At 46.2% G+C, this 26,925-nt stretch overlaps 1 protein-coding gene across 1 annotated transcript; it reads right to left on the bottom strand.

The window, feature by feature from the left end:
* Positions 1-25,625, bottom strand: LOC136632501 (nicotinamide N-methyltransferase-like). The gene is made up of 3 exons (XM_066607429.1): positions 25,416-25,625; positions 20,510-20,714; positions 1-1,388 (listed from the first exon to the last, which is right to left on the bottom strand). Exons 1-3 carry the CDS (start codon positions 25,561-25,563, stop codon positions 959-961), a joined length of 783 nt encoding a protein of 260 aa, XP_066463526.1. The 5' UTR covers positions 25,564-25,625; the 3' UTR covers positions 1-958.
* Between the last annotated feature and the right edge of the window lie 1,300 nt (positions 25,626-26,925).

The raw sequence follows: 26,925 nt of genomic DNA, 5'->3' as shown, positions 1-26,925 counted from the left end.
TTAACATTGATTCCAGGTAAGATTTATTATAGTTAGAATATATTTGTAAAAATCACATATTTATCCGTTTTATGAAGCACAGGTTTTATGACTGTATTATATTGAAGGTAGATATTGCGAGGTGGATCGAAGGTAAAGCTTCCTCTAAGCCTCTGAACTAAGAAGGGCAGTTAGGGACCTGGTAACTGTTCCCTCTAAATTGGATTATACAGAGCTGCATCAAATAAATATTAATGAGCAGAGCCCTAATTAGCTATTAGGCAGCCAGATATAGAGGGCCACATAGCATCGAGGCAAATAGTATAGGTCTAGGGCTGTGAAGGATTTAATGTCTGTTTCCCTGGCAGTCTCAAGCATCAGAAGAAATTTGCAGCATTAGGGCTTAATCAGTCGGCCGTATATTGGCTGCGTATTCACGCCGGCCGATATACGACGTCCCTCTCTGCAGGGGGAGGAGGCTGGAAGAGTTGGGAGAAGTGCACTGAGCTCCTTCCCCCTCTCCGCCTCCTCTCCGCCCCTCGGCACTATTTGCAATGGAAGGGGCGAGGGCGGAGCCAACTCCCAGGGCTTAGCTCCGCGCAGCCTCCCCGCCTCAGGGCCTTTATCCACTAGCGTTTTGGTTTTTTTAACACTGTAATATCGCTGCAATTTTTTCAATGGAACTTTCTAATGTTAAAATTACACAAACAAGGGAAACATTAGTTGGGGTGGGTTTCATGCAGATTATGTTTGAAGCATAAGATATGTGGTGACCACCCGAGTCTAAGCACATTTAGGAAATCTATTTGTCTATTGATTTTGATTAGCATTGTAAAGATTGATAGGTAGCAATTTTACAGTTTTAAGGAGCCAGTGTGCAAATCTTATTTTTTTCCATTTATAAATGCTATTAATGATTTTGTAGAAATGAGTTGTTAATCATTTGACCCTGAAAATTGCAAATCCCAATTTGCCAGCTTTAAATCTTTTTCACCTTCTGGGCTACTATGCAGACCATATTTTTATAATCAACTAGATCATTTTCTTTTGATGTGGGCATGATCACCTCTTTCACAATGACAAAGCCAGTGTTAGTCAGCGCCTTTTTTACAAACTTTTCATTTACTGTTAGGGTAGAAAATTTGTGGTCGCCCACTCGATAACAGGTCATATCGAGTGCCATAATAAGGACCATGTGTCCTCCCATTTTTAGCGGAGATGTGAAGCTTTTCACGTTGTTATTGAAATCCTCTTCAGTTTTACAGATGACGTTCAATAGGAAAACTGTAAGGACACAATCCACTTCAGGGATGGCCTTTAATTGTGTAGAATTGCTGTCAAGTAGATCATACTTGAAGACTCCTTTAACTGCTTTTCTTGCTCCTTCTTCCTTTTCCTTCCATCCATCCCTAAAAAGAATTTCAAGTTAATAATTATGGAAAATGGCTCAAAAGCTTCATGCATTGACCAATCCTAGTTAATTGATATCCAATAAAATTTTAATTACACTATTGAAATTTCTGTTATCTCCCAAAAGATATGGGAGTTTGAAATCTGGACTTTATGTATATTATATTGTGAATCTGTCTTGCCACAGACTGTGTGCTATCTGAGGTGGCAGCACCTGGGTATCCCTAGTTTTCCTACTAAACCCCTGCAAGCAAGATACTGGTTTTGAAGTGGAATCTTAAAAGTCATGTTCACACAGATAGTCTAAGTTGTGTTGCTGCTGACACTGCTCTGAGCTGAGGCACGGTATCTGCAGCTGTGATCAGGAAACTGGCAGAAGTCAGGGCTTGCAGCACAGGTGTGTAAACAGGGTCCAAGCCGATTGTCAGAGCGAGCAGCAGAGCCCAAAAACATAGGTCAAATAGTACTATAGTCAGAAGACTCTATACAGGCATGGGCCAAATCCAGGCATACACAAAACTGGGCTTGTCACAATGGCTAGGGGACTAATTGCTTAGGCATCCTCCTTAGGAGAGCATACATAATATAGCAGATGCCAATTGAGGATTAGTGGAGGTTGTGCATTGGACCTTTAAAAAAGAGTGCTTGAGCACACACAAATGAGCTATTGGGTGCCTTCCCACTAGCAATATTTTTTCTAGTGATGCGAGAGTGAGTGCCTTGCAGTGCAGAGAAAACTCCCGAAGTGATGATTTTCAGGGAAGGGCTTGAAATATAAGCCATTCCCTAAAAAATCATCCCTAGCTGTAAAAAAAGTAAAAAAAAAGTTATACTCACCTAGAAGAGCCATCTGGCTCTTCCCTCTGGCACAGCAATCTACTTCTTTGTTCTGGAGGCTGAGGAATGAAAAATCCCTGCCCCAGAAAGTGCTGGTCTCATTGGCTAAGCACTCAGCCAATTACAGGCAGCGCTCAGCCATTAAATGACAGCTGAGCGCCGCCTGTGATTGGTCACAGCGCTCAGCCAATCACAGGCAGCGTTCAGCCATTCCTTGAATTCATGCCACAGCTGTAGCAGAGTATTTCTTCATCCCTGTGGTCCAGCTGTCACAGCTGTGGCAGAAGTCCATGAAGTACTCCCTATGTTATCAATGGGGCTGGTGATCCCAAGAAGTGAATTCCGGCCATTCAACCATTAATGACCTACCCTGAAATGAAGTGATCAGTGAGCAATGTGTGATTTTTCGCTTAGTACCCTGTTGGGTCCTGCTTTTATGTGGGACAACGATTGGTCAAAATTGCTAATTTAAGCAATTGTTCAGCTGATAGTTAGGCCATGTAAAAGTATTCTTAACCTTAGGGCTACAGAGTGAGCTATTTGTAGACATAAGGTCAGATGCAAACTTCCCGTGTGTGCGAGTTGTGCCTGAGATGCTTATGCTCAACTCGAATCGGACAGCATATGGAAATCTTTCTGTGTGCTGTCCAATTTACACAGACAAAGCACATAGATATGCATTAGCAGGTTCGATTTGTTGTCTGTGATATAGACAGGAATACGACATGCAATTATCTTTTTTCATGAGGAACGTCAGTCTGTTTTTAAAAAAAGCCAATCTGCATAGCCCCATAGTCTATCATGGAGCTGTGTGCTGCCCGTGAAAAAATATAGACTATGGTCTTTCTTTCATGAACTAGCCAAAAACTTTGAATTGACAGAAATTTAACCCCTTAGTGACGGCCCTATAGTGTTTTTACGTCCTGCTGTTGCAGGACGTGTATCTCCCTCCATAGAGTTCCGGTATCAGCTGTTTATTACAGCTGACACCCACGGGCAATAGCCGCAATCGGCCATATGGCCGATCGCAGCTATTAACCCTTTAAATGCCGCTGTCAATTCTGATTGCTGCTGCCAATTTGTGGTGAAATTGAGGGACCCGTGCAGGCGTCATGGCAGCCGAGGGCCTTCTGAAACGCAGAAGCAGACTGCCTATTAAGCCATCCCTATGGAGTAACTTGATAGACTGCCTGTCAATAAGCAGTATGATGTAAAACTATAGCATTATGTCATACTGCAGGAGTGATCAAAGCATCGCTGGCTGTGGTCCTCTAGGAGAACTAAAAGAAAGTGCAAAAATAAGAGCAAAAAAAGTTTTACTAATTATTTAAAAAAAAACTAAAATAAATTTAAAAACAAAACCTTTTGCCTCATTTGGAATAAAAAAAATCTAAACAGTATACCAAAAATACGTGTTTGGTATTGCTGCGTCCATAAAAGTCCGATCTAGCAAAGCAATGCATTATTTACCCTGCATGGTGAGCGTTGTCCAAAAAAAAAATAAAGAACGCCAGAAATGCACTTTTTGGTCACCCTATCTCTGAGAAAAAATGTAATAAAAAGCGATCAAAGAGTCAAATGTACACAATTATCATACCAACGGAAACAACAGGATGTACCGCACAAAATGAGCCCTCACTCAACTATGTCGACAGAAAAATAAAAAAGTTATTGTGCGCAGAAAATAGACACAGAAAATAATTTAAAAAAATTTAATATCTTAAAAAAAATACAAGTAGTACAGCAAAAAAAAAACCTATATCAGTTTGGTATCGTTGTAATCGTATTGACCCATAGAATAAAGTTATCAGGTCATTTTTGTTGCAGTTTGTGCGCTGTAGAAACAGGACGCACGGAAAGATGGTGGAATTTCAGTACATTATATGGTACAATAAATAGCACCATTGAAAAATACATCTTGTCCCGCAAAAACAAGCCCTCATACAGCGACGGATAAATAAAGGAGCTACGATTTTTTTAAAAAGGGAGGAGGAAAAAACGAAAATGGAAAAAAGCAAAAATGCTCCGTCACTAAGGGGTTAACAATAGAGCTGAGCGAACGTACTCGTCCGAGCTTGATACTCGTTCGAGTATTAGCGTGTTCGAGATGCTCGTTACTCGTGACGAGTACCACGCGATGTTCGAGTTACTTTCACTTTCATCTCTGAGACGTTAGTGCACTTTTCTGGCCAATAGAAAGACAGGGAAGGCATTACAACTTCCCCCTGCGATGTTCAAGCCCTATACCACCCCCCTGCAGTGAGTGGCTGGCGAGATCAGGTGTCACCCGAGTATAAAAATCGGCCCCTCCCGCGGCTCGGCACAGATTTATTCTGAAGAAGAGGGAAAGTGCTGTTGGTGCCGGAGCTGCTATAGGGAGAGTGTTAGGAGTATTTTAGGCTTCAAGAACCCCAACGGTCCTTCTTAGGGCCACATCTAACCGTGTGCAGTAGTGTGGAGGCTGCTTTTTGCAGTGTTGCACTTTTTTTTTTTTTGTATATCGGCCGTGCAGAGCATTGCACCCTGCAGTAATTATACATACTCCAGGGACAGTAGTGGTGGTGAGGCAGGGACAGAAGACATATATTTATTGAATATAGGCAGTGGGCCTTTCCAAAAACATTTGGGAAAAAAAATCTATTTGGGCTGCCTGTGACTGTCCTCAGTGTACTGGGTCTGTGCTGGGTGTAGTTGTACTCCTAATTCATACGCAGCCAGCTAAGTGTTACAGCAGGCTTGCGCAAAATTATTTCCTGGCTCTGCTGTGCGTTCGGTAAGCGAAGTGAGCCTCCAACTACAGGCCAATAAGCGGCACATTTAATTACAGCGTTCTGTTTCTGCACTACTGGTAATACACCATGCTGAGGGGTAGGGGTAGGCCTATAGGACGTGGACGCGGGTGAGAACGCGGAGGCCCAAGTCAGGGTGTGGGCACAGGCCGAGCCAGTGCGGTGGCCAGGGGTAGAGGCAGGGCCAGACCGAATAATCCACCAACTGTTTCCCAAAGCGTCCCCTCGCGCCATGCCACCCTGCAGAGGTCAAGGTGCTCTACAGTGTGGCAGTTTTTCACTGAGACGCCTGACGACCGACGAACAGTGGTGTGCAACCTTTGTCACGCCAAGATCAGCTGGGGAGCCACCACCACCAGCATGCGCAGGCATATGATGGCCAAGCACCCCACAAGGTGGGACGAAGGCCGTTCACCGCCTCCGGTTTGCACCACTGCCTCTCCCCCTGTGCCCCAACCTGCCACTGAGATCCAACCCCCCTCTGAGGACACAGGCACTACCGTCTCCTGGCCTGCACCCACACCCTCACCTCCGCTGTCCTCGGCCCTATTCAGCAATGACTCTCAGCGCAGCGTCCAGACGTCGCTAGCGCCACTGTTTGAGCGCAAGCGCAAGTACGCCGCCACACACCCGCACGCTCAAGCGTTAAACGTGCACATTGCCAAATTGATCAGCCTGGAGATGCTGACGTATAGGCTTGTGGAAACAGAGGCTTTCAAAAGCATGATGGCGGCGGCGGCCCCGCGCTACTCGGTTCCCAGTTGCCACTACTTTTCCCGATGTGCCGTCCCAGCCCTGCGCGACCACGTCTCCCGCAACATTGTACGCGCCCTCACCAACGCGGTTACTGCCAAGGTCCACTTAACAACGGACACGTGGACAAGCACAGGCGGGCAGGGCCACTATATCTCCCTGATGGCACATTGGGTGAATTTAGTGGAGGCTGGGACAGAGTCAGAGCCTGGGACCGCTCATGTCCTACCCACCCCCAGAATTGGGGGACCCATCTCAGTGCTGGTATCTGCGGCGGTGTATGCTTCCTCCACTAAACCACCCTCCTCCTCCTCCAACACAACCTCTGTCTCGCAATCAAGATGTGTCAGCAGCAGCAGCACGTCGCCAGCAGTCGGTGTCGCACGGCGTTGCAGCACAGCGGTGGGCAAGCGTCAGCAGGCCGTGCTGAAACTACTCAGCTTAGGAGAGAAGAGGCACATGGCCCACGAACTGCTGCAGGGTCTGACAGAGCAGACCGACCGCTGGCTTGCGCCGCTGAGCCTCCAACCGGGCAAGGTCGTGTGTGACAACAGCCGTAACCTGGTGGCGGCTCTGCAGTTAGGCAGCCTCACGCACGTGCCATGCCTGGCTCATGTCTTTAATTTGGTGGTTCAGTTCTTTCTGAAAAGCTACCCACACTTGTCATACCTGCTCGGAAAGGTGCGCCGGGTCAGCGCACATTTCCGCAACTCCAAGACGGACGCTGCCACCCTGCGGACCCTGCAACATCGGTTTAATCTGCCAGTGCACCGACTGCTGTGCGACGTGCCCACACGGTGGAACTCTACGCTCCACATGTTGGCCAGGCTCTATGAGCAGCGTAGAGCTAAAGTGGAATAACAACTCCAACATGGGCGGCGTAGTGGGAATCAGCCTCCTCAATTCTTTACAGAAGAGTGGGCCTGGTTGGCAGCCATCTGCCAGGTCCTTGGAAACTTTGAGGAGTCTACCCAGATGGTGAGCGGGGATGCTGCAATCATTAGCGTCACCATTCCTCTGCTATGCCTCTTGAGAAGTTCCCTGCAAAGCATAAAGGCAGACGCTTTGCGCTCGGAAACGGAGGCGTGGAAAAACAGTATGTCGCTGGATAGTCAGAGCACCCTCATGTCTATATCTCAGCGCGTTGAGGAGGAGGAGGAGGAGGGGGAGGAGCATGAGGAGGAGGGGGAAGAGACAGCTTGGCCCACTGCTGAGGGTACACATGCTGCTTGCCTGTCATCCTTTCAGCGTGTATGGCCGGAGGAGGAGGAGGAGGATCCTGAAGGTGATCTTCCTAGTGAGGACAGCCATGTGTTGCATACAGGTACCCTGGCACACATGGCTGACTTCATGTTAGGATGCCTTTCTCGTGACCCTCGCGTTACACGCATTCTGGCCACTACGGATTACTGGGTGTACACACTGCTCGACCCACGCTATAAGGAGAACCTTTCCACTCTCATTCCCGAAGAGGAAAGGGGTTCGAGAATGATGCTATACCACAGGGCGCTGGTGGACAAACTGATGGTAAACTTCCCATCCGACAGCGCTAGTGGCAGAAGGCGCAGTGCCGAGGGCCAGGTAGCAGGGGAGGCGCAGAGATCAGGCAGCATGTACAGCGCAGGCAGGGGAACATTCTCCAAGGCCTTTGCCAGCTTTATGGCTCCCCAGCAAGACTGTGTCACCGCTCCCCAGTCAAGACTGAGTTGGCGGGAGCACTGTAAAAGGATGGTGAGGGAGTACGTAGCCGATCGCACGACCGTCCTCGGTGACATCTCTGCCCCCTACAACTACTGGGTGTCGAACCTGGACATGTGGCCTGAACTCACGCTGTATGCCCTGGAGGTGCTTGCTTGCTTGTCCTGCGGCTAGCGTCTTGTCCGAGAGGGTGTTTAGTGCGGCTGGGGGAATCATCACGGATAAGCGTACCCGCCTGTCAACCGACAGTGCCGACAGGCTTACACTCATCAAGATGAACAAAGCCTGGATTTCCCCAGACTTCTCTTCTTCACCAGCGGACAGCAGCGATACCTAAGCAATACATAGGCTGCACCCGCGGATGGAAGCATCGTTCTCTATCACCATCAAAAACGGGAACATTTTTGCTTCATCAATCTGTGTATAATATTCCTCCTCCTCCTCCTCCTGCTCCTCCTCCTGAAACCTCACATAATCACGCCGAACGGGCAATTTTTCTTAGGCCCACAAGGCTTAGTCATATAATTTTTCTAAACAATTTTTATACGTTTCAATGCTCATTAAAACGTTGAAACTTGCACCTGAACCAATTTTTATTTTAACTGGGCTGCCTCCAGGCCTAGTTACCAATTAAGCCACATTAACCAATTCACCAATTTTTTGGGGCCCTCGTCTACAGTGTAATCCAATTAATTTTTTGCCCACCTGCACTACAGCTGACATTACATCAGCTGTGCTGGGCACTGCAATGGGATATATTTATGTACCGCCGGTGAGTTCCAGGGAGCCACCCATGCTGTCGGTCCACACGGAGTTGTAACTACATGTGTAAGCTTCTAAAGAACCCCAGTCTGACTGGGGCATTCAGTGTGGGCCGAAGCCCACCTGCATTTAACATGACATTACCTCAGCTGTGATGGGCAATGCTATGGGATATATTTATGTGCCGCCGGTGGCTTCCTGGCACCCACCCATGCTGTCGGTCCACAGGGACTTCACAATAGGGAGTTGTAACTGCCTGTGTCTATGAATTAAAAAGCCCGGTCAAGTTGGGGCATGCAGCGTGGGCCGAAGCCCACCTGCAATTAATCGGACGTTACCTCAGCTGTGATGGGCACTGCAATGGGATACATTAATGTACAGCCGGTGGGTTCCAGGGAGCCACCCATGCTGTGGGTGCACACGGAATTCCCATTGCGGAGTTGTACCTGCCTGTGACTATTTATAAAAAACCGCGGTCTGACTGGGGCGTGCAGACACCTTAACAGAATGAATAGTGTGTGGCACATAGGTTCCCCATTGCTATGCCATTGTGTGCAGCTCCTGATGGCGGTGGCACAGGATTATATTTCTCATTGCTTCTGTACAGCATTGTGGGCTATCGCCCCGCCCCTTTTAAAGAGGGTCGCTGCCTAGCCGTGCCAACCCTCTGCAGTGTGTGCCTGCGGTTCCTCCTCATGGCAGTCGCACTTATAAATAGACATGAGGGTGGCGTGGCATGAGTGCAGCTGAAGGCTGCGCAGGGACAGTTTGGTGTGCGCTGTGGACACTGCGTCGTGTGTGTGTGTGTGTGTGTGTGTGGGGGGGGGGGGTTGGGCAGCATGTAACCCAGGAGAAGTGGCTGCGGATTGTCATGCAGGCAGTGATTGTGCTTTGTTAGAGGTAGTGTGGTGCTTAGCTAAGGTATGCATTGCTAATGAGGGCTTTTCAGAAGTAAAAGTTGTTGGGGGGGGGCCCACTCTTGCCGCTATTGTGGCTTAATAGTGGGACCTAGGAACTTGAGATGCAGCCCAACATGTAGCCCCTTGCCTGCCCTATCTGTTGCTGTGTCGTTCCCATCACTTTCTTGAATTGCCCCGATTTTCACAAATGGAAACCTTAGCGAGCATCGGCGATATACAAAAATGCTCGGCTCGCCCATTGACTTCAATGGGGTTCGTTACTCGAAACGAACCCTCGAGCATCGCGATAATTTTGTCCCGAGTAATGAGCATCCGAGCATTTTGGTGCTCGCTCATCTCTAGTTAACAAGTAAACAACATGTGAAAGTACACAAATAGAGATGAGCGAACGTACTCGTCCGAGCTTGATACTTGTTCGAGTATTAGCGTGTTCGAGATGCTCGTTACTCGTAACGAGCACCACACGATGTTCGGGTTACTTTCACTTTCATCTCTGAGACGTTAGCGCGCTTTTCTGGCCAATTGAAAGACAGGGAAGGCATTACAACTTCCCCCTGCGACGTTCAAGCCCTATACCACCCCCCTGCAGTGAGTGGCTGGCGAGATCAGGTGTCACCCGAGTATAAAAATCGGCCCCTCCCGCGGCTCGCCTCAGATGCGTTGTGACATAGCTCAGGGACAGTGCTATCGTGTTGGAGCTGCTGTAGGGAGAGTGTTAGGAGTTAGTGCAGGCTTCAAGAACCCCAACGGTCCTTCTTAGGGCCACATCTAACCGTGTGCAGTACTGTGGAGGCTGCTTTTTGCAGTGTTGCACTTTTTTTTTTTTTGGTATATCGGCCGTGCAGAGCATTGCGCCCTGCAGTAATACTACAGGGACAGAATTGTGTAGGCAGGGCCAGAAGACATATATTATTGACAGAATATACGCAGTGGTCCTTTTCAAAAAAATATTGGGCAAAAAATCTATTTGGCCTGCCTGTCACTGTGCTCAGTGTTCTGGGTCCGTGTGTGCTGGGTGTAGTAGTTCTACAAATAAATACGCAGGCAGCTAAGTGTTACAGCAGGCGTGCGCCAAATTATTTCCTGGCTCAGAAATCACCACTCTGTTGCAGTTAATAACAGTGCGACACTCTGCAGTTCTGTCACACACTCCAGGGCCAGAAGACATATATTATTGATTGAATATACGCAGTTGGCCTTTTCCAAAAAATATTGCGCAAAAAATCTATTTGGCCTGCCTGTCACTGTGCTCAGTGTTCTGGGTCCGTGTGTGCTGGGGGTAGTAGTTCTACAAATAAATACGCAGGCAGCTAAGTGTTACAGCAGGCGTGCGCCAAATTATTTCCTAGCTCAGAAATCACCGCTCTGTTGCAGTTAATAACAGTGCGACACTTTTTAGTTCTGTCACACACTCCAGGGCCAGAAGACATATATTATATTGACTGAATATACGCAGTTGGCCTTTTCAAAAAAATATTGGGCAAAAAATCTATTTGGCCTGCCTGTCACTGTGCTCAGTGTTCTGGGTCCGTGTGTGCTGGGGGTAGTAGTTCTACAAATAAATACGCAGGCAGCTAAGTGTTACAGCAGGCGTGCGCCAAATTATTTCCTGGCTCAGAAATCACCGCTCTGTTGCAGTTAATAACAGTGCGACACTCTGCAGTTCTGTCACACACTCCAGGGCCAGAAGACTATGGCGTTCCGTAAACGAAGTCAGCCTCCAGCCACAGGCCAATAAGCGGCACATTTAATTACAGCGTTCTGTTTCTGCACTACTGCTAATACACTATGCTGAGGGGTAGTGGTAGGCCTATAGGACGTGGACGTGGGCGAGGACGCGGAGGCCCAAGTCAGGGTGTGGGCACAGGCCGAGCCAGTGCGGTGACCAGGGGTACAGGCAGGGCCAGACCGAATAATCCACCAACTGTTTCCCAAAGCGCCCCCTCGCGCCATGCCACCCTGCAGAGGTCAAGGTGCTCAACGGTGTGGCAGTTTTTCACCGAGACGCCTGACGACCGACGAACAGTGGTGTGCAACCTTTGTCGCGCCAAGATCAGCTGGGGAGGCACCACCACCAGCATGCGCAGGCATATGATGGCCAAGCACCCCACAAGGTGGGACGATGCCCGTTCACCGCCTACGATTTGCACCACTGCCTCTCCCCCTGTGCCCCAACCTGCCACTGAGATCCAACCCCCCTCTGAGGACACAGGCAGTACCGTCTCCTGGCCTGCACCCACACCCTCACCTCCGCTGTATAGGCTTGTGGAAACGGAAGCTTTCAAAAGCATGATGGCGGCGGCCCCGCGCTGCTCGGTTCCCAGTCGCCACTACTTTTCCAGATGTGCCGTCCCAGGCCTGCACGACCACGTCTCCCGCAACATTGTACGCGCACTCACCAACGCGGTTACTGCCAAGGTCCACTTAACAACAGACACGTGGACAAGCACAGGCGGGCAGGGCCACTATATCTCCCTGACGGCACATTGGGTGAATTTAGTGGAGGCTGGGACAGAGTCAGAGCCTGGGACCGCTCACGTCCTACCCACCCCCAGAATTGCGGGCCCCAGCTCGGTGGTGATATCTGCGGGGGTGTATGCTTCCTCCACTAAACCACTCTCCTCCTCCTCCTACGCAACCTCTGTCTCGCAATCAAGATGTGTCAGCAGCAGCACGTCGCCAGCAGTCGGTGTCACGCGGCGTGGCAGCACAGCGGTGGGCAAGCGTCAGCAGGCCGTGCTGAAACTACTCAGCTTAGGAGAGAAGAGCCACACGGCCCACGAACTGCTGCAGGGTCTGACAAAGCAGACCGACCGCTGGCTTGCGCCGCTGAGCCTCCAACCGGGCATGGTCGTGTGTGACAACGGCCGTAACCTGGTAGCGGCTCTGCAGCTCGGCAGGCTCATGCACGTGCCATGCCTGGCCCATGTCTTTAATTTGGTGGTTCAGCGGTTTCTGAAAAGCTACCCCCACTTGTCATACCTGCTCGGAAAGGTGCGCCGGGTCAGCGCACATTTCCGCAACTCCAAGACGGACGCTGCCACCCTGCGGACCCTGCAACATCGGTTTCATCTGCCAGTGCACCGACTGCTGTGCGACGTGCCTACACAGTGGAACTCTACGCTCCACATGTTGGCCAGACTCTATGAGCAGTGTAAAGCTATAGTGGAATACCAACTCCAACATGGGCGGCACAGTGGGAGTCGGCCTCCTCAATTATTTACAGAAGAGTGGGCCTGGTTGGCAGCCATCTGCCAGGTCCTTGGAAACTTTGAGGAGTCTACCCAGATGGTGAGCGGGGATGCTGCAATCATTAGCGTCACCATTCCTCTGCTATGCCTCTTGAGAAGTTCCCTGCAAAGCATAAAGGCAGACGCTTTGGAATCAGAAACGGAGGCGGGGGAAGACAGTATGTCGCTGGATAGTCAGAGCAACCTCATGTCTATATCTCAGCGTGTTGAGGAGGAGGGGGAGGAGCATGAGATGGAGGGGGAAGAGACAGCTTGGCCCACTGCTGAGGGGACAGATGCTGCTTGTCTGTCATCCTTTCAGCGTATATGGCCAGAGGAGGAGGAGGAGGAGGGGGAGGGGGAGGAGCATGAGGAGGAGGGGGAAGAGACAGCTTGGCCCACTGCTGAGGGTACAGATGCAGCTTGCCTGTCATCCTTTCAGCGTGTATGGCCGGAGGAGGAGGAGGAGGATCCTGAAAGTGATCTTCCGAGTGAGGACAGCCATGTGTTGCGTACAGGCACCCTGGCACACATGGCTGACTTCATGTTTGGATGCCTTTCTCGTGACCCTCGCGTTACACGCATTCTGGCCACTACGGATTACTGGGTGTACACACTGCTCGACCCACGGTATAAGGAGAACCTTTCCACTCTCATTCCCGAAGAGGAAAGGGGTTTCGAGAATGATGCTATACCACAAGGCGGTGGTGCACAAACTGATGGTAAACTTCCCATCCAACAGCGCTAGTGGCCGAAGGCGCATTTCTGCGGCCCAGGTAGCAGGGGAGGCGCAGAGATCAGGCAGCATGTACAGCGCAGGCAGGGGAACACTCTCTAAGGCCTTTGACAGCTTTATGGCTCCCCAGCAAGACTGTGTCACCGGTCCCCAGTCAAGGCTGAGTTGGCGGGAGCACTGTAAAAGGATGGTGAGGGAGTACGTAGCCGATTGCACGACCGTCCTCGGTGACGTCTCTGCCCCCTACAACTACTGGGTCTTGAACCTGGACACGTGGCCTGAACTTGCGCTATATGCCCTGGAGGTGCTTGCTTGTCCTGCGGCTAGCGTCTTGTCAGAGAGTGTGTTTAGTGTGGCTGGGGGAATCATCACGGATAAGCGTACCCACCTGTCAACCGACAGTGCCGACAGGCTTACATTCATCAAGATGAACAAAGCCTGGATTTCCCCATACTTCTCTTCTCCACCAGCGGACAGCAGCGATACCTAAACAATACGTAGGCTGCACCCGCGGATGGAAGCATCGTTCTCTATCACCATCCAAAACGGGGACCTTTTTGCTTCATCAATCTGTGTCTAATATTCCTCCTCCTCCTCCTCCTGCTCCTCCTCCTGAAACCTGACGTAATCATGCCGAACGTGCAATTTTTCTTAGGCCCACAAGGCTCAGTCATATAATTTTTCTAAACAATTTTTATACGTTTCAATGCTCATTAAAGCGTTGAAACTTTCACCTCAACCAATTTTCATTTTAACTGGGCTGCCTCCAGGCCTAGTTACCAATTAAGCCACATAAACCAAAGCGATTAATGGGTTTCACCTGCCCTCTCGGTTGGGCATGGGCAATTTTTCTCAGGTACATTAGTACTGTTGGTACACCAATTTTTGTGGGCCCTCGCCTACAGTGTAATCCAATTAATTTTTTGCCCACCTGCATTACAGCTGACGTAACATCAGCTGTGATGGGCAATGCAATGGGATATTTTTATGTACCGCCGGTGGCTTCCTGGCACCCACCCATGCTGTGGGTCCACACGGAGTTGTAACTGCATGTGTCCACTTCTAAAGAACCCCAGTCTGACTGGGGTATGCAGTGTGGGCCGAAGCCCACCTGCATTAAGCACGACATTACATCAGCTGTGATGGGCACTGCAATGGGATATATTTATGTACCGCCGGTGGGTTCCAGGGAGCCACCCATGCTGTGGGTCCACAGGGAGTTGTATATGCATCTGTTTCCACTTCTAAAGAACCCCAGTCTGACTGGGGTATGCAGTGTGGGCCGAAGCCCACCTGCATTAAGCACGACATTACATCAGCTGTGATGGGCACTGCAATGGGATATATTTATGTACGGTTGGTGGGTTCCAGGGAGCCACCCATGCTGTGGGTGCACACGGAATTCCCATTGCGGAGTTGTACCTGCCTGTGACTATATATAAAAAAACGCGGTCTGACTGGGGCATGCAGACACCTTGACAGAATGAATAGTGTGTGGCACATAGGTTCCCCATTGCTATGCCCACGTGTGCAGCTCCAGATGGAGGTGGCACAGGATTGGATTTCTCATTGCTTCTGTACAGCATTGTGGGCTATCGCCCAGCCCCTTTTAAAGAGGGTCGCTGCCTAGCCGTGCCAACCCTCTGCAGTGTGTGCCTGCTTTTCCTGTGGCAGACGCACTTATAAATAGACATGAGGGTGGCGTGGCATGAGGACAGCTGAAGGCTGGGCAGGGACAGTTTGGTGTGCGCTGTGGACACTGGGTTGTGGGGGGGGGGGGGATTTGGCAGCATGTAACCCAGGAGAAGTGGCAGCGGAGTGTCATGCAGGCAGTGATTGTGCTTTGTTGGAGGTAGTGTGGTGCTTAGCTAAGGTATGCATTGCTAATGAGGGCTTTTCAGATGTAAAAGTTGTTGGGGGGGGGCCCACTCTTGCTGCTATTGTGGCTTAATAGTGGGACCTGGGAACTTCATATGCAGCCCAACATGTTGCCCCTCGCCTGCCCTATCCGTTGCTGTGTCGTTTCCATCACTTTCTTGGGTTTTGCAGATTTTCACAAATGAAAACCTTAGCGAGCATCGGCGATATACAAAAATGCTCGAGTCGCCCATTGACTTCAATGGGGTTCGTTACTCGAAACGAACCCTCGAGCATCGCGAAAATTTCGTCTCGAGTAACGAGCACCCGAGCATTTTGGTGCTCGCTCATCTCTATACACAAATAGTCGTTCATTTGATAAAAACTTTCTGTAGTTAGTTTTTTGAGCATCTATTTGGATGATAGTTATCCTGTGTAAAATCACCCTAAGGCCTCCCTCACACAGGCGTTTTTGTACAGCATTTAGCGCTGCGTTTTCAGCGCTGTGTTAAACACTGGACAAGGCTCCCATTCATTTCAATTGGGCTGCTCACACAGGGCTGAAAACGCTGCATTTTGAAAGCGTTGCATGTTCTACTCTTGGGTGTTTTCAGCTGTGTGTCTCCCATTAAAATGAATGGGCAGCTGAAAATGGTGTAAATGCAGCATTTTTGCAAACGCCCTGTGTTTACAGTGCCGCTGAAAAGTCTGTCCATTCATTTTAATGGGAGACTCACAGATGAAAACGCCCAAAGATAGAACATGCAACGCTTTCAAAACGCAGTGTTTTTCAAAGCAGCGTTTTTAGCCTTGTGTGAGCAGCCCAATTGAAATGAATGGGAGCCTTGTACAGAGTTTAGCACAGCGCTAAAAACGCAGCGCTAAACACTGTACAAAAACGCCTGTGTAAGGGTGCCTACTAGAGATGAGCGAACATGCTCGGCCACGCCCCTTTTTCGCCTGAATACCGCGATTTCCGAGTACTTCCGTACTCGGGCGAAAAAATTCGGGGGGCGCCGTGGCGGCACGGGGGGTAGCAGTGGGGAGTGGGGGGGAGAGGGAGAGAGAGAGGGCTCCCCCCTGTTCCCCGCTGCTACCCCCCGCACTGCCACGCCTCTCACCGCCCCCCCCCAGCGCCCCCCGAATCTTTTCACCCGAGTACTGAAGTACTCGAAAATGGCGGTACTCGGGTGCGTAAGTACTCGAAACGAGTACGTTCGCTCATCTCTAGTGCCTACCCACTGGCGTTTTTTTTTTTTTTCCCTGCGAAATTCGCAGCATTTTTTTTCTCCTGGGGTCTATGGGACTTGTAATATTAAAATCGCGACCCCGCAAAATTGCGATTTTAACATTACAAGTCCCATAGACCCCTGCAGAAAAAAAATGCTGCGATTTTCGCAGGGAAAAAAAACAAACGCCAGTGGGTAGGCACCCTGAGAGAGGCCTTACACTGTCTATACAATCTGTGTGTGCAGATCTGAAGTGAATTTGGTCTCCAAACATCAAGGCAAGCTTTTGATTGGAAAAACAAAATTGGCAGATCAGTTGAATAAGCAGGGTGTTTCAGAACTTTAGTGTGAAAATATTCAAATTTTTAAGGAGCAGCACTGTCTTGAAAAAAAAATAAATTATTTTCTAAACTTTGTCTTGACATTTGGAGAACAGATATACTTCAGATCTGTAAAAAAATAATAATCAGGATAGAACTATGAAATTTAGGTCAGACAAATAAACAATAAACGTTGAAGTGAAAAAAAAAAAGTATTATTTGTCTAAGGGCTTATTTAGACGACCGTATATCGGCTCGGTTTTCAATTCCTGCTCCTCGTCACTGGGACAGGTGGGGTCCTTTAAATGAAATACAATTTCACTGTGAAAGTACCCCAGAAATATTAGATTAGATAATCTGTTCTATTATTAAAATATAACTTTCATTATAGGACTTTATTTAAAATACACTAAATCACACCACCAAATGGCCCAGCACACATCAGAAAACTAGACGAAAATAAACATACAAACACCCAAAGAACATACAGGACAGGGGATAGGTATATCACCTTATCGTGTTGATCCGCTATACTGATGTTAATTACTGTTCCCTTAATAGATTTACAGGTACGGTTATATTGCTATTTATACAGTGGTATAACGGTATAAATTTTATTTCAGAAGGCTAAGGATGATAGACAAATAATATTTAATTGACACGTTTCTACGGCCCTGATGTAATAAGTGAGCCGATTCATCAGGATCAAGTACTGTATATGGGGATATCCCCTCTTTTTGCGATCAGAGCCGATGTTGGCACTTGCATCAAATATGTGGAAGATGTGGTATTTGATGCTTATACACACATCTCCAAAGTGTTTATGCCCATAAGTGATATCCCCATATACTTGAGTTACACTCTTTAACCCTCTGAACTACTCCATCACAAGTACTAGAAACACTTCAGGCAATTCTGTGCCCAGGCAAATATACTACCATGTTAAATACAGTATAAACCAGTGGTATTATCGGTCGCAGGCGCCGACCACCTGTACCTCTAGAAGGACAATAGAAATAATCACGAACTAACTACATATAAGTGTTATAAGCCCTACGAACCATTCTTCATTTGGGGCATTTGAGTACAAAAGACAGAGGCTATTCGTCTTGATCCTGATGAATCGGCTCACTTATTACATCAGGGCCGTAGAAACGCGTCGATTAAATATTATTTGTCTATCATCCTTAGCCTTCTGAAATAAAATTTATACCGTTATTACCACTGTATAAATAGCAATATAACCGTACCTGTAAATCTATTAAGGGAACGGTAATTAACATCGGTATAGCGGATCACCACGATAAGGTGATATACCTATCCCCTGTCCTGTATGTTCTTTGGGTGTTTGTATGTTTATGTTCGTCTAGTTTTCTGATGTGTGCTGGGCCATTTGGTGGTGTGATTTCGTGTATTTTAAATAAAGTCCTATAATAAAAGTTATATTTTAATAATAGAACAGATTATCTAATCTAATATTTCTGGGGTACTTTCACAGTGAAATTTAATTTTCAATTCCTGCTCCTGGCTCTTCTATCCTCCTCCCCCTGCAGACAAGGACACCGTATATCGGCTCAGCGTGAAAACTGAGCCGATATACGGTCATCTGAATCCACCGTTAGGCCTCGGTCACACGGGCGATTTTTCACGCGATTCGCGCATGCGATCTGCGATTTCACAGAACCATTGCTTTGCAATGGTATCGGACACATGGGCGCTTTTTATGCGCTTGTCCGATAAATTATAGGACAAGAAATCGCAGATCGCGCCTATCTGCGATCTGCGATTCCTTGTGTTCTCTATATGCGCTCAATGGGGCCGGCGGCAGCAGCGCCAACCCCATTAAGAACATATACTACACAAATCATTCTCCTCTGCCACAGCTGTAACAGCTGTGGCAGAGAAGAATGATGCTTGCCCATTGAATTCAATGGAGCCGGCAATACAGCCGGCTCCATTGAAAGCAATGGGCTGCCGGCGAGCGCGGGATGAATTTTCGTGAAGGGCTTAAAAATATAAGCCCTTCCCTGAAAATCATCCAAAAATGTGTAAAAATAAAATATATATATATATATATATATATATATATATATATACTCACCTTGTCCCTGCAGACGGAGTTCAGTCGCAGCCGGCCGGCAGTTCTCCTGAATTGCTCTGAGTAGTATTCAGCAGGCAGGGATTTAAAATCCCCGCCTGCTGAATGGGCTGCCTCTGATTGGTCACAGCCGTCACAAATCAGAGGCAGCTCTCACTCACCCATTCATGAATGGGTGAGTGAGTGCTGCCTCTGATTGGCTCAGCGTAGGGACCAATCAGGGGCAGCTCTCAACTGTCATTCAATAACTGAGAGTTGTATTGCCGGCTCCATTGAATTCAATGGGCTGGACAGCGCTCCTGTGCTGGAGCCCGTTTCAAAGGAAAGGCGGCTAGCAGCAGATTTTTCCGGCGATTTTTCGGCCCCGGTCACGCGATTTGCGGATGTGACTCCGTCATGCGATCCGCAAATCGCGGCAAAAAACGCCTGTCTGACCAAGGCCTTAAAGAAGAAATTGGAAAAGTCAAAGAAGTATAAGCAACCCCTTGTAATTTTTCAGGCATTTATGATGGAAACTCAACAGAGCCTAAGTGTATAAGTACAGTATAATAAGACTCTACCCCTTTTATCTTTGCAAAGCCAAATGCATCATAGGAAATATAGGAGGCATTAGATAAGTTATTTCAGAATAACAATACAAAGCAACCAAGATAATAAAAAATAAATAAATGACATATTCACTAAACCCCGTGTATACAAGGCATATACAAGAGCATCTACATTATAGTCTAATAACGGCCTATACTGCACTGTATATGCAAAAAGATGCTGGAGTGCTCGTTTAAAAAAAGAAAAGGCTTGTCAGGTTCTGCTGCTGTGACCTGTTGCTCTACAGGTTTCCAGGAGCACACCTTCACAGGTGTGCAATAATTATACTTGCTGGGTGTGGTGTTCTCCAGCCAGCCAATATTCCTTGCGCTGCTGCATATATATATATATATATATATATATATATATATATATATATATATATATATATATTATATACATATATATATCAGTCTCTCTGGATGAGGGAGCTAGTATCCCTTCACTCTGGGGATTGGTTTCCTTGCCTGTTATGCATTGTGTATGCGTGTATAGATGTGAACATTGTCATGTTCAGTGTCTGTGCTGGTGGCCAGACATCAGGTGTGAACAGGCATGTTCAGTGTATATCTGTGTGAACAGTGATGTGTTCTGTGGCTCTGAGCAGGTCGCTAGACATTATGTATGAATAGTCCTGTTCTGTGATGCATGCTATCCCTAGTGTGTTGATGTGCGCCCTGTACTGCTTTGGTTAGTTTTCCACCCTAGGCAGTTAGGGACAAAGCTTCCAGCATGGGCAGTCCTTATCGGGACCATCACCCTCCATGCAGGCAGGTGTCTTGCGGAAGCTGTCTCGTTAGAGTAGGGACCTGCCAGACAACGAGAACCCTTGAAGTGGGCTCGCAGGCTTAATTGTCTTGTACAAGACATTAACTAATACCTCATACATTCTATAGTTATTTCATCTAGCTATGTGTGCAGGTATGCTTGGTTCGTGTTTTGAACGTTTGTCAGTCATGTTTTATGTCTGTACTTGAGTCCTGTTTACAGTTCTGCAGTTCACATAAGAAGGACGATGTGACAAGGCTATTGCACTGAGCTGCTAATGTATGCATAGATCTACCTGAAACATCTACAGTTATCAATTTTGGGCTGTACAACGTATGTTATGACGAATTGTAATCTTCCCATGTCCCCACATTGCTACAAGACCATATAGTGGACTCAACAATCTCCTGTAACAGGGAACTATTGGATAATTAGAATGCCAGAATAATCATAATTATTGTACTACTTAAATGGGAGTAAGAATATTTTCTGTTTATAAATTGCATTCCAACTTTATATACATGAGCTCACATACTCGTTGCCCTCCAGTTTACTATGGAATTTGGCAGCAAAGGACCAATCTGTGGCTTCATCACCATTATTCAACCATTGATTGAAGTGCTTGACACTGGCATCCGTCAACTCAACAACATGAATCTCTTTGAAGCATTTGGCTGCAAAGAGTGGATAGATGATCCCCCCAATGTTTAATGCAAGCATACTGTTTCCTTTCACCAGTCCTGTAGAAAAGAGAAGAAAACAAGAATTGAGCAACAGAGAATGGATCTGTGGTTGAAGGACATTGGAGAGAAGAGCAGAGAGATTTTAATTACTATACTACTATCTTGTGTGGTGTAGGAAGTTCCAGGTCAACCCTTTCATGACCAGGGGGATTTGGTTTTCGATGAGCAGAGCAATAACTCATATCCTGTAATGTTGAATTGTTAAGAGAATTTTTATTTTCACTTCTGGGTTTATCAAATAGTTTTTTTTTTGGACGGCGCATAGACCATTCTTACATATTGACTTGAGTGAACATCTCTTGTTTAGTATGTCTAATGTAATGATAAATGGGCAAAAACAGAAAAAAATATACCCTTTCTCATTATTTTTATGTTCTTTTAAGTAGTTGGTTTAATATGCAATGTTTCGACTAGAAATTAATTCTCAAAATATCCTGTGCAAAGGGATGTACAAATATGTGTACATTGTCTAACATGTAATGCTAATGTAGGAGTAGAAGCACAAAACCTAGATTTTAGTTTATGAGTCTCTCTCCAGGAGTTTTGCAGGCAAGGAAAGTTTATTTTACACAAATGGCACACAAATCTGTACATAGATGTATGCCATGAGAACATCTAGATGTATGGGGATTATGTGAGCCACTTATAATGCACTTCAATTTTGAAAGCTGATAATCTATAATATAGTTGGTTGCTGTCACATCCGCTATGAACGTATGAATCTTTATATTCATTGTGCATGTATTTTCAATATATTTATTGGATTTCATCTGGTTCCATCCAGAAGCATCTATGACAGGACCCCTAGATAGAATATGCTGACGGAAAACTGAACAGTGTCCTACTTCTCAGCAATGGTCATCATCTTGACCTGTAAACCTATAAACATATTAAGGTTGTAAATTCAGGTGTTAACATATCAATACAAAACCATCTTAAGTCTGTATTCACATGGGCAAGTGCAATTTTGAACAGTGAAAACTGACAGATTTTTGTGTGATTATTGCAATTTTAATATGCTTGCTATGAGTTTTCCTGATTATTCACATGCGGTTTAAATACATTTTACAGTTTTTCATGCATGTTTTTCACTTCTATGCACTTCTTAATTCTTTTTTTCATGTGGTCCCTATAGTAACATGTGTTAAAAATGGATTGGTCTTGTATGGCATGCAAATGTGATCTATTTTTCAAACACTCCCCTAGAATAAAAATTGCACAAAATAGGACTTGCAATGATTTATCAAATTTGACCTATCGGCCCAAACGAAATATTGAATTGGTAATTATTAGAGATGAGCGAGCATACTCGTCCGAGCTTGATACTCGTTCGAGTATTAGGGTGTTCGAGATGCTCGTTACTCGTAACGAGCACCACGTGATGTTCGAGTTACTTTCACTTTTTTCCCTGAGAAATTTGCGCGCTTTTCTGGCCAATAGAAAGACAGGGAAGGCATTGCAACTTCCCCCTGCAACGTTCAAGCCCTATACCACCCCCCCTGCAGTGAGTGGCTGGCGAGATTAGGTGTCACCCGAGTATTGAAATCTGCCCCTCCCGCGGCTCGCTATGGATGCATTCTGAGATTAGTTCAGGGAAAGTGGTATCGTGTTGGAGCTGCTATAGGGAGAGTGTTAGGAGTATTTTAGGTTTCAAGAACCCCAACGGTCCTTCTTAAGGCCATAAATCTTCTCTATATGCGCTCAATGGGGCCGGCGGCAGCAGCGCCGACCCCATTGAGAACATATAGAAGACAAATCCTTCTTCTCTGCCACAGCTGTAACAGCTGTGGCAGAGAAGAACGATGTTTGCCCATTGAATTCAATACAGCAGGTTCCACTGAAAGCAATGGGCTGCTGGCGATCGCAGGATGAATTGTCGGGAAGGGGTTAAATATATAACCCCTTCCCTGCAATTCATCCAGAAATGTGTTACAATAAAAATATATACCGGCGTATAAGGCGACCGGGCGTATAAGACGACCCCCCAACTGTCACCTTATACGCCGGCAATACAGTGGAGCAAAGAATAAAAATCATTACTTACTTCTTCTGACGTTCTGCGGCGCTCCTGCAGGCTGTTGCTCCCTCCTGGTTCCCGGCAGAGCATTGATTTCTCTACGAAGGGCTTTAAATCCCCGCCTCCAGAAACACACGTGCCTTCAGCCATTCACAGCCAATGACAATGATGTCATTGAATGGCTGTGATTGGCTGTGTTTCTGGAGGCGGGGATTTCAAGCCCTGCCTCCAGAAAGCAATACTCTGCCGTGGACCAGGAGGGAGCAACAGCCTGCAGGAGCGCCGCAGAACGTCAGAAGAAGTAAGTAATGATTTTTATTATTTGCTCCACTGTATTGCCGGCGTATAAGGTGACAGTTGGGGGGTCGTCTTATATGCCCTGTCACCTTATACGCCGGTATATATTTTTATTGTAACACACTTCTGGATGAATTGCAGGGAAGGGGTTATATATTTAACCCCTTCCCGACAATTCATCCTGCGATCGCCGACAGCCCATTGCTTTCAGTGAAACCTGCTGTATTGCTGGCTCCATTGAATTCAATGGGCAAACATCGTTCTTCTCTGCACAGCTGTTACAGCTATGGCAGAGGAGAACGATCTTTACGCTGACAGTGCGGGGGGCACTCTTGCCGCTATTGTGGCTTAATAGTGGGACCTGGGAACTTGAGATGCAGCCCACCATGTAGCCCCTCGCCTGCCCTATCCGTTGCTGTGTCGTTCCCATCAGTTTGTAGAATTGCCCAGATTTTCACAAACGAAAACCTTAGCGAGCATCGGCGATATACAAAAATGCTCGGGTCGCCCATTGACTTCAATGGGGTTCGTTACTCGAAACGAACCCTCGAGCATTGCGAAAATTTCGTCCCGAGTAATGAGCACCCGAGCATTTCGGTGCTCGCTCATCTCTAGTAATTATCCTGTTCAAGTTTTGTCCATTTATGAATCAGACAGTACTTGAGAGAGAAAACTGCCCATGTGAATGCAGCCTAAAGATTATGATTTCATATCCATCATCTCTACACAAATTTTTTTTTAAATTAAAATATGATAATTAATCATGCTAAAAATTCCTATATTGTCAATAATATACTAATATTAATTATGCAGCATCACGCAATATACTTAAATAAATAGTAGTGCCTTATTTGAGTACCTACCCGCTCATCTCCAAAGATTCGGCTGCCGGCTCGGGTGAGAGGTGAGTTGTGGTGGTGAGCAAGGCGGAGCGGGGGGGAAAGAGTGAAAGAGAGATCTCCTCTCCATTCCTCCCCGCTCTCCACCGCCACTCCCCGCCCCCCGCCTGCAGCCGAATCTTTAGAGACGGGAGGGCAGGTACTCGAATAAGGCACTACTCTATCGAGTAGTTTGCCTTATTGAGTATGCTCGCTCATCTCTAACCAGCAACATTGAAAAAGCAGCCAGCATTTACTCAAAAATCTGAAGAATCCGTCTGAAATGATTAAAACAGAGAGACCAATGTGACCGTCAAGACGTGTGGAAAGCCAGGATTAATTTGTGTGTCCCTAGTCACACACTGTACACTATCTGTCTAGCCGAGGGCACCCACCACTTATCACTGACTAAGCCCTTCACTGTTGCACCATGCAAAAAGCTCTATCATCCAGTCACAGGGGATTTGAAAGTGCCCTCTTGGCTCTCGAAAAGTAGACTTGACACCCATGGATATATTGAAATTCTGATATATTGTTCTAGTTAATATGAGTAATCTGGTGATATACTTTTACACTTAAATACTCTGTTTCCCTGAAAATAATTACATACCCCAAAAATAAGACCTAGCATGATTTTTCAGGATTTTTGAGGATGCAGAATGTTTTTTCAGGATTTTTGAGGATCCTTGACGTATAAGCCCAACTCCAAAACTGAGCCCTAGCTACAGTTAATAAAGAAGACAATATAAATAGTGTCCAAGCAGCTATACATGTAAAAAAGTAAAATCTGATGGAGAAAAAATTAATATAAGCCACTGTCTTATTTTCGGGGAAATGGGGTATCAGTGTTTTTATTGATGACTTGTGGGATTTTTGTTTTTGTGGAGATTTTGTAAGTCTAAGTGCCATAAGATACTAATAGGCTTTCTTTAAATATAAGTACCAGTCTTTTCCTCAAGTTTCACTTAAAGACGCACCTCTTCACAGTACCATAACAATCTCCTAACCTAGTCTCCACCCCTACAATACTCCCTGCTCCTACCTATGGCTTTCCACTTTTGCCTATTATGTACACTTTCTGCCCCGCACCTCCTGTACTACCCCCACCCGGTTTGTGTCCTAAAAACTATATATCACATGTTATGCTCACATTACAGTGTTGCCCCTTGCTCCACCTCCTGTCCCTATACCTTCTGTGTCATCCCACTCCCTCTGTTTCCAAATAATTGAACACCACATGTAACTCTTGTAATTTCTGTAAATTGCATATTGTTTGTGTTCCCTATGAACCTCGAAAGCACTGTGGAAAAAGTTGGTGCTATATAACAAATTATTATTATTAATATTAATAATAAGATCATGGAGTTCACAAGATGAGAATAGAACTTCTACACCATCTCTAGGTACCCCCTGCTATATGCACTGTATTTCACTGGACTCTAGAAAAATAATCTGCTCTCATTATGACTATGTCCCAGTGCTCACTCACATTTTGGTTATACAGACCTGAAGAAAAAACATCATGTAGTTGTTTCATGGGCTCACACATGGATTCTTCTATGATGCTGACATCTCCATGGGAAAAGTGGCTCTCCACAAGTTCTTTGAAATTCAGCTCTGCAGCGTGATAATCCTTATAGCTGGTGTAAGACATTGCCACTGGTTTATGTCCTGTGAAGAGATCGTGGAATTTCTTCCTTATAAACCATCAGGGGGAACGTATTGGATCTTATGACTCCAGTTATTCACGGTATATCAGGTGGTTTCTGACTGATGTGTGATCAGAGACATGCTGGGCAAATACTTTATGTTGGTGCTAATGGCTGTATTTGCATTTCATAGGCTTTGCAGACACCTTGTGATTTCAGTGTGTGTTCAGTGAAGTAAAACTTTTAATGTTTCAAAGAGTTACATTGTTAGGAGTCCAAGTGCTGGGCCCTCTCATAGACCTATATAGAGCCGTAATGCATGGGACCACCATTCAGGTCTATGGGAAAGCAACCAACATTACGCTTGGTTGATTATTCCACGTTTACAATTATAAATAACGTTATCATGACAGTTTAATTTAACATAACATGATATATAACGCAAAGTTTGAGAACTGAACTTTTACAGACAGCTGTGATCCAACAATTACACATCACATGAAAAAGTACCTTGATGTGCATGAATCTAGGTGAAATTAATGGGTTCTATTCACTGTGTAACACACTGCACAAATACATTCATGTGAATGAGCCCTTGCTATACAATAACAATCGGCCCTTTGAAGACAGCCATAAGGTTTTTGCAGAATTTTTTACACGTCTCTCTAAAACTTCTGCACATTGCTGTAGGTCATATTTAACTGTTTGCAATTCAATTTCCCTGCCACAGGCACAATCCTTAGCTCTTACTTATTTTGGGTGGGAAAGCGCTTTGTGGATTCCTTGTAATTACCCAACAGAAACACATAAAAGTGAACAGTCATGCTGATTTAATTAAATTAAATGTGAGTTAATACAAATAATATATATATATATATATATATATATATATATATATATATATATATATATAATATCTGATATACTTCGCTTCGCATGACCTGTTGTTTCATGCCCAGAAAATTTTATGGAGTCATGGTTACTTCAGAGGAACCGAGGAATACACATAGAGAACCATTGGATTATCCAAAGACTGCATGTATCGATGTCCCTCTACAGAATGTGCCAACCCTCCGATACTACTCACTTTTGACCTTTAAAGGTAACACCCCTTTTTATTCAAATTTACCCCCAGAATGGAGGTTGCAGCCACTTCTTTGCTGTAAAGATATGTTCCATCCCTGCAGTCCATGGCAGCTTCCTTAGTTACTTTACAGCCTTTCAGTATATTCTCCTCAGCATATACACATAGAGGTGAGGTAGATTCTCCTCAGTATATACACACAGTGGTCAGTTTTATTCTCCTCAGTATATACAAACATAGGTAAGTTTGATTCTCCTCAGTATATACACATAGAGGAGGGAGC

The sequence above is a fragment of the Eleutherodactylus coqui genome, chromosome 6 (assembly GCF_035609145.1).
Source record: "Eleutherodactylus coqui strain aEleCoq1 chromosome 6, aEleCoq1.hap1, whole genome shotgun sequence".
NCBI lineage: Eukaryota > Metazoa > Chordata > Amphibia > Anura > Eleutherodactylidae > Eleutherodactylus > Eleutherodactylus coqui.
Note: the sequence above shows the minus strand (reverse complement) of the source record. Positions and strands in the feature narration are given on the sequence as shown.

Coding starts and splice junctions, on each gene's coding strand:
- LOC136632501 (XM_066607429.1), bottom strand. CDS start 25,563: ATGTCTTACACCAGCTATAAGGATTATCACGCTGCAGAGCTGAATTTC. Junction 20,715..25,415: donor ACATGATGTTTTTTCTTCAG/GTCTGTATAACC, acceptor TCTTTTCTACAG/GACTGGTGAAAGGAAACAGT. Junction 1,389..20,509: donor AGTAAACTGGAGGGCAACGA/GTATGTGAGCTC, acceptor AATTCTTTTTAG/GGATGGATGGAAGGAAAAGG.